This window comes from Glycine soja, chromosome 4 (assembly GCF_004193775.1).
Source record: "Glycine soja cultivar W05 chromosome 4, ASM419377v2, whole genome shotgun sequence".
NCBI lineage: Eukaryota > Viridiplantae > Streptophyta > Magnoliopsida > Fabales > Fabaceae > Glycine > Glycine soja.
Window position 1 is genome coordinate 22,384,546 of NC_041005.1, and position 7,459 is coordinate 22,392,004.

At 36.1% G+C, this 7,459-nt stretch overlaps 1 protein-coding gene across 2 annotated transcripts; it reads left to right on the plus strand.

Moving 5' to 3' along the window:
* The first annotated feature begins 1,164 nt into the window (after positions 1-1,164).
* LOC114409528 (G-type lectin S-receptor-like serine/threonine-protein kinase At4g27290) lies at positions 1,165-5,201 on the plus strand. 2 transcript variants are annotated; one of them, XM_028373015.1, is made up of 7 exons: positions 1,167-2,506; positions 2,950-3,087; positions 3,287-3,441; positions 3,520-3,730; positions 3,821-4,058; positions 4,135-4,288; positions 4,778-5,201. In XM_028373015.1, exons 1-7 carry the CDS (start codon positions 1,198-1,200, stop codon positions 5,087-5,089), a joined length of 2,517 nt encoding a protein of 838 aa, XP_028228816.1. In that variant the 5' UTR covers positions 1,167-1,197; the 3' UTR covers positions 5,090-5,201. The 2 variants fall into 2 exon arrangements, with proteins under 2 accessions (XP_028228815.1, XP_028228816.1); XM_028373014.1 differs by having other exon boundaries at positions 1,165-2,506; positions 3,520-4,058.
* The last annotated feature ends 2,258 nt before the right edge of the window (positions 5,202-7,459 follow it).

Genomic DNA, 7,459 nt, shown 5'->3' on the forward strand with positions numbered 1-7,459 from the left:
TCTAAGCCATTAATGAGTTTACCATTATTGACTAGAGAATTTTCTTTAAACTATCCTTATTCTCTCTAGACTTTAGCTTAAAAACTTAAGAGTTTAACCATGCTTAGGTATCCTACGATAATATCTAATTTTCTACCATTTCAATAGTTTAAAAACACTACTCAATCACACAACAAATAAATAGCACTGCCTACCACATACACATGAAAAATTGGGATGTTACATTAGCTGTGTCGGCAAGTATTCTGATTATATTGGCTACTAGAAGAAATAATGAAGAGCAAAGGAATTGAAAACCCAAACTATTTTCTACATTCTCTTCCCCATTTCCTTGGAGTTACTCCTACTCGAAAGGATCCCTTATACCTTTGCATGAGTGCTCTCGAGTGGATTAACCCCCATTTTACTAGGGATAAATTAGACAACCCTAAACTTCAATCCATGGCCACTCACTTTCTTTCACAAAGTGGTCCAATCAAATATTTGGCTTTGATAATTGTGAATTTCGAGTCATTAAGTGCCACAATGAGCCATGTAATAGTGCGGTGCTTCACAGCTTTGCAATGCTACCCTATATTGTGTCTGGATTTACCTTTTCACAAATATTGATAGTGCTATGGGCATTAAGATTAATTGATTCGTTCGGTAATGATCTAACACGTAAGGAAAAAGACATTTAGGGACCATAACAATGGCTGGAGCAGCGGGGCAAGAATGGAAAGAGACAAGTTGATATTTGGTTAAAAGGGATGATTATATGAATATTTCTGTGGCTAAGTTTGAGTAGACTGACCTCTTGTATGGACGGAAAATTCTGCAATTGACTGAAGAAGTTTGAAAGCATGAGGAACACAATCCTTTAGTGTTGTCAAGTGATTTGGCTGCTGAAAGAAAGTTTTGAGGAAAAATACAAAGAATGTGTGGAAAGTTGTAGCGAATGACCAGGTCAAGTCTTCATTGACATAGATGGAAAAGGAATAATCAAGTTTTAAGTTAATGCCACAACTTTTAGCGTGGACGAATCCCAGCAGTCTTTTAAGATAACACATGTTAGACGCAAGGCCAAAGTCTGGTCCCCTAACCAACAAGTCAAACTGAGTAGAATTATTAACTGCACAATGGATTTTGTGTATGGGACAAGAAGCATGTGGGAAGACTTTTACAAACCAGTCTCAATTTAACTAAGAACTTGATTAAATGGAGATAATGCTGGTAACCAGGGCAAACACAATGGAGAGCCAAAAAGTGCTTATGCTCATGATGTACACTACTCTCTTTTGCTTCATGGCCACTTTCTCTAGTCAACACACAGTTACTATTACTCTAAATCAGTCTCTCCAATTTAATGACACCCTCGTTTCTTTAGACGGAACCTTCGAAGCAGGATTTTTCAACTTTGAAAATTCAAGACATCAATATTTTGGTATATGGTACAAGAGAATATCAGCTAGGACTGTTGTGTGGGTTGCCAACAGAGATGTCCCAGTACAGAACTCAACAGCAGTTTTGAAACTTACTGATCAGGGAAATATCGTTATTCTTGATGGCTCCAGAGGCAGAGTCTGGTCCTCTAACTTATCAAGAATTGCAGGGAAACCAGTTATGCAGCTTTTGAAAACTGGAAACCTTGTTGTGAAAGATGGAGAGGGCACTAAGAACATCTTGTGGCAAAGCTTTGATTATCCTGGCAACACATTCCTCCCTGGAATGAAACTGAAAAGCAATTTAGTTACTGGTCCATATAACTATCTTACATCTTGGAGAGACACTGAAGATCCAGCTCAAGGAGAGTTTTCGTATCGCATCGACATTCGTGGCATGCCTCAACTGGTTACTGCAAAAGGAGCAACAATTTGGTACAGGGCCGGGTCATGGAATGGCTATCTTTTCACTGGAGTTTCTTGGCAGAGAATGCATAGATTCTTGAATTTCTCTTTTGAGTCCACTGACAAAGAAGTTTCTTATGAATATGAAACATGGAACAGTTCAATACTCACTAGAACTGTGCTCAATCCAATGGGAAGTTCAGAGCGTTTTCTATGGTCAGATGAAACACAAAGTTGGCTCACTATAGCCACCCGTCCTGTAGACGAGTGTGAATATTATGCAGTTTGTGGTGTTAACTCTAATTGCAACATCAATGATTTTCCAATATGTAAGTGCCTCCAAGGTTTCATACCAAAATTTCAAGCAAAGTGGGATTCGTCAGATTGGTCTGGTGGGTGTGTCAGAAGAATAAAATTAAGTTGTCATGGTGGAGATGGGTTTGTGAAATACTCAGGAATGAAGTTGCCAGACACGTCTTCTTCGTGGTTTAACAAGAGCTTGAGCCTTGAGGAATGTAAAACATTGTGTTTGAGAAACTGCTCTTGTACTGCATATGCAAATTTAGATATCAGAGATGGTGGGAGTGGCTGCTTGCTTTGGTTTGATAACATTGTTGACATGAGAAATCACACAGACCGAGGACAAGAAATTTATATACGACTTGACATTTCTGAACTCTGTATTTTCTGTTCCAATTCTATCGCATGCATTATAAGTCTGATATTACAGAAATATATTATATGTTATGTTGGGAGTGATAGAAATGAATGGAATGGAATATTACTGAGTTCCATCATAGAATGCTTTCTATTCCATTTCATCCAAAACGCCGTTTTCTCTTTCTCCAATTTGGAGTATGAGATGGGAAGTTTTTTCTGCCTTTTGGTTTTGCTCATTACTTTCCACTCTTTCACACAATATCTAAACAAGAGAATAATTATTTTATTCCATTCCACCAATTTCTTGCATTCTCGCATAAAATTTGGTTTTGTTAGAAGTTGGAACAATCATTTACCATATTACCTTCTAAGCTCTGTATAACATGCCTTTTACCTTTTCTCTGTTTTGCCTAAACTGCAAGCTTCTAGCAACTTGTTGATTGACATTAATTTCAATCCACAGATCAGAGAAGGAATAAGAACATGAACAGAAAGAAGCTTGCAGGGATTCTAGCAGGACTTATTGCATTCGTTATAGGACTAACAATTCTTGTGTGGGCCACTTCCTCATTTATAAAAAGGATGAATCTAGGCAAGCCAGGTGAAAATTTATAAGTGAACTTTTAATGATATACTCTTGATAGTTTTATATTCTAATGAATACATAATTATATTGACATAAAAGAAGTATTCTTCAATTCTGAAGTTTATTTTCTATTTCATGTATATCCCTCTAAATAGTTAACATTATAACCTCCAATATATTAATTATGAGAAATTCATGTCTCCCACAAAATCAGAAATTATAAAAAAGCTAATTCACTGGAAGCACATGAAAGAGACGGAAGAGAATGACATACAAACAATATTTGATTTTTCAACCATTGATATTGCCACAAATCACTTTTCTGACAGAAACAAGTTAGGAGAAGGTGGATTTGGACCGGTATATAAGGTAGTCAAATTTATTCATACAGGCCTTGGTTACCAAGTTATTCATATTCTTTGCCAACGAATTTGCAAATCATTGCAGGGAATATTGGAAGATGGACAAGAGATTGCAGTCAAGAGGCTTTCTAAAACTTCAAGACAAGGAACTGAGGAGTTTAAAAATGAAGTAAAGTTGATGGCAACTCTTCAGCACCGTAATCTTGTAAAACTTCTTGGTTGTTCTATTCAACAAGATGAAAAGTTGTTGATCTATGAGTTCATGCCCAACAGAAGCTTGGATTACTTTATTTTTGGTTTGAGATTTCACGCCATCAAATTTATTGCTTTAAGTTTGCTGTTGCCATCTTGTAGTTTCCATGCTAACGTTCAAACTGATTTTTCAGATACAATGCGAGGTAAATTACTAGATTGGACTAGGTGCTTTCAAATTATAGAAGGAATTGCTCGTGGACTTCTGTACCTTCATCAAGATTCTACACTAAGAATCATACATAGAGATCTAAAAACAAGCAATATTCTGCTTGATATCAATATGATTCCAAAGATATCAGATTTTGGTCTAGCTAGAACATTTGGAGGAGATCAAGCTGAGGCAAATACAAATAGAGTGATGGGAACATAGTAAGAAACTTATTTTTGTTATACTATGCTACATCCTCTGCTAATGTCTCCTTTCCTAACTAATATTGTTTTGCAGTGGTTATATGCCTCCAGAATATGTAGTGCATGGGTCTTTCTCAACCAAATCTGATGTTTTTAGTTATGGTGTCATCGTACTTGAGATAATTAGTGGGAGGAAGAATCGTGGATTTCGTGACCCTCACCATAATCATCTTAACCTTCTAGGCCATGTAAGCTTGAAGTGGATATATTTCTTTCTTGTGATATTCAAGCAACTTTAGTTTACGTATCACTTTTTTCTATCTCAATAAATTATTAAGGATTTAAAAAACTTGAATGAAAATTAATTCATGCATACTTAATGTAACTAATTAAGGTATAGAATAGTTGAAAGTAAAACACTACACATGCAGCCTGCCCCCAATAACAAAATCCACCAAAAATGTTTAGGACACAAAGGTAAGAAAATTATTAGCTTTAATCAATAATTCACACCTATATTGCTTTTCAATCATGTCCTATTTTTTTTCTCCTCCAAATCATTGAACATCTCATATTCCACTTTTGTAACTCGCCTACTCTTTCTATTTTATTCAGCGTTCAGAGCACCTTTAACTTTTATCATCCACTGAAACTCCCACATGTTTATAACAATACATCGATTGATATTTTGAGTAGGGAATGAACTCACTCTTGTTATGACTTTCATGTCATTTCAGGTATGGAGACTATGGACTGAAGAAAGACCCCTGGAGTTAATAGATGACATGTTAGATATTGATACGACCATATCTTCAGAAATATTACGGCGTATTCATGTGGGTCTACTGTGTGTACAAGAGAATCCAGAAAATAGGCCTAACATGTCATCTGTGGTTTTGATGTTAAATGGTGGAACGTTACTCCCAAAACCAAGACAGCCTGGGTTCTACACTGGAAAAGATAATACAATTGACACAGGATCGTGTTCAAAGCACCGTGAAAGGTGTTCAGTAAATGAAATTTCAATCTCATTGTTAGAGGCACGATAGAACATCATTGTTCCACTGGTGATTCATGAGTGAAACTTGTGTATGGTTATGTGTATTTTAAATTTTAATTGTGAAATTTTAAAATATAGAAATTTATTACTTTTTCTTCTTAGCTGCTAGACCTGTAGCAGGTATTTGGTTTACTGCTTTAGGTATCAGCACTATGGCTTTCAAATGAAATGGTTCCAATTTCAACCAATCCATAGTTGATAATTAGTAAAAGAATGTTTAGAGAGTAAACACAGGACCACAAGGCTTTTCTATGGGAACAATACAATAATCTTACAACATATTTTACTCACCCGTTTGTTCGCTAAGACCTCGTGGAAGATTTCCATCTGCTCGCAAAGAGAATGAAACGAACACATCCATGCCAGGGTACTGAATCTAGAACACTTTTTTCCTTTGCAAACTCCTCCCTAATGTTGTCAGTATGAAATAGAAAAAGTTCATACCTTGTGCCAAAGGAAAAATTGATATTGGCAAATCCAAGATCTTAAAACCATAATGCAAGTGTAACGTTGAGTTTACTACTAGTTTCTTGACCAGAGAAAGGAAGAGTTTTTCGATGTTCTATTTTTATTTATACTGCCGCACAAATTTCATCAAGCAAAGCAGCCAAATAAATAGTAGTTACTTGGAGGTTTAATTAGTATACAAATGAGTTGATGGAAAAATAGACTCTGAGTTCATGAAAGATCTCTTCCAAATTATATAACAACGTTATCCTTCCTTGCTAAAACAATCATTTTATTGTGCTTTCAAATCAAATTTATGATTGTCAGATCCCAATTGTGAACCTTTAAATGATGGCTTCTGCTGTCTTATTCATATTCATAAAAATGTAGAACTAAATTGAAATGCAAGATAAAATTAGGTTTCTATGCACATGTGCACACAACAACAAAAAAATCAAAACAATATATATAATTTTTTATTCCGATACAAGATAGGAGAACCAATTAGATTATTAACAAAATTAATAAAATAAGATTTTTGTTAGGGAAACATTTTTTATTTGTATTCATGTTTGATGAATAGATGGACCTGACCTTGACGTTGGCTCTGTCGTTGCAGGGGCCCCTCTCCATGTTTGCTAGTTATTTCTATCTCTGCGTGTTAATTGGTCTGAGTTTCAAAAGCCAATTTTTATTGTAAGGTGATGAGAATGATGATAATAATATCCATACAGAATCTTATCAAGTAGGGGGAGCATTGATTGAGTTGTTGGCATTCCAAAATCCTTGAGATTTCAAGAAGATGATTGATAGCATATGACATGTTAAATTGAGTAATGATTGAGTTACTGTGATTGATTGTTTTGCGTTTTGCTGGGAATTGAACCAAACAACTAAACAAATGTCCTTTCAAATCTAGAGGAGCCCGGCTTTGCTAATCAATCCAACAAAGCACCACACTCTTTGGTTCTTGGGAAATGTCCACATGTATTTTGGCAAGGCTCATGAATATTTCAAGAAAGCTGGTGGATGAGGTAATGCATATGCTCTTTTCATATATTATTATATGTCTTACTTGTAAAACTACAAGTTAGGTAGTCACTACTACAATAAAAGCATTTCACGATGCTCCATCGACGACGGTTCCCAGAAAATTGTCATTGAAGAAAATACGGTGGTAATGTTGTAAATAAAATTAAATGCACAAAGTCGGTTTTAACAAAACCTTCCTTGTTGATTATGTTCCATGACTTTTTTTTCGAAAACCGTCATGTTCTTTTGGAATTCTCCACATGCCAGCTTCTATATAGCGTATAGAAAACCGCATACCACAATATCTTTTTTGTTTTTTCTTCTTTCTTGAAGTGTATGGAAAACCACCAAAACCACAAGCGGGTAAAACTCAACATACTTGAACCTGACATAGAGAAGAACCACTGTCACTGCCACAAATAGCAGCAACAACATTGTAACAAAGTGTGGGGCACGCGGAGGAGTTGTTGCTAGCATGTGTCGTTAACCACCATGGCTTCAAGGATTGCAACACGATCGCCATGGAGGTCCATTCGTGCACCACACGCCTTCTCACCACCACATGCCACTATGAGCAAAAATTTCATGATCTTAGCCGTCATGGTGGTTCTTAACCTTTTTCTTTAAATTCTTTTGTTTTTTTTGTTTCTGTGAAGGTCGTTGAAGTTGGAGGTTGTCATACCCTAATTTTGTCTGAGGACTATTGTTTGATGGCATGCAACCTTTGGTTGACCGCTTCGAGGTACTTGGCACCCTTTGTTGCACAATACGTGAAGTTCCGAGACATGCCGGAAATCAAAAGAAAGCATTGTTACGCAATCCATGAAATTCCGTAACATGCCAGAAATCAAAAGGAAGTATTGTTACGCAATCCGTGAGT

What these genes read in the sequence shown, in the direction of transcription:
- LOC114409528 (XM_028373014.1), top strand. Translation starts at nt 1,198, where the DNA reads ATGGAGATAATGCTGGTAACCAGGGCAAACACAATGGAGAGCCAAAAA. An exon ending in GATGAATCTAGGCAAGCCAG is followed by an intron (nt 3,088 to 3,286) that starts GTGAAAATTTAT and finishes CCACAAAATCAG; the next exon opens with AAATTATAAAAAAGCTAATT. An exon ending in GATTTGGACCGGTATATAAG is followed by an intron (nt 3,442 to 3,519) that starts GTAGTCAAATTT and finishes AAATCATTGCAG; the next exon opens with GGAATATTGGAAGATGGACA.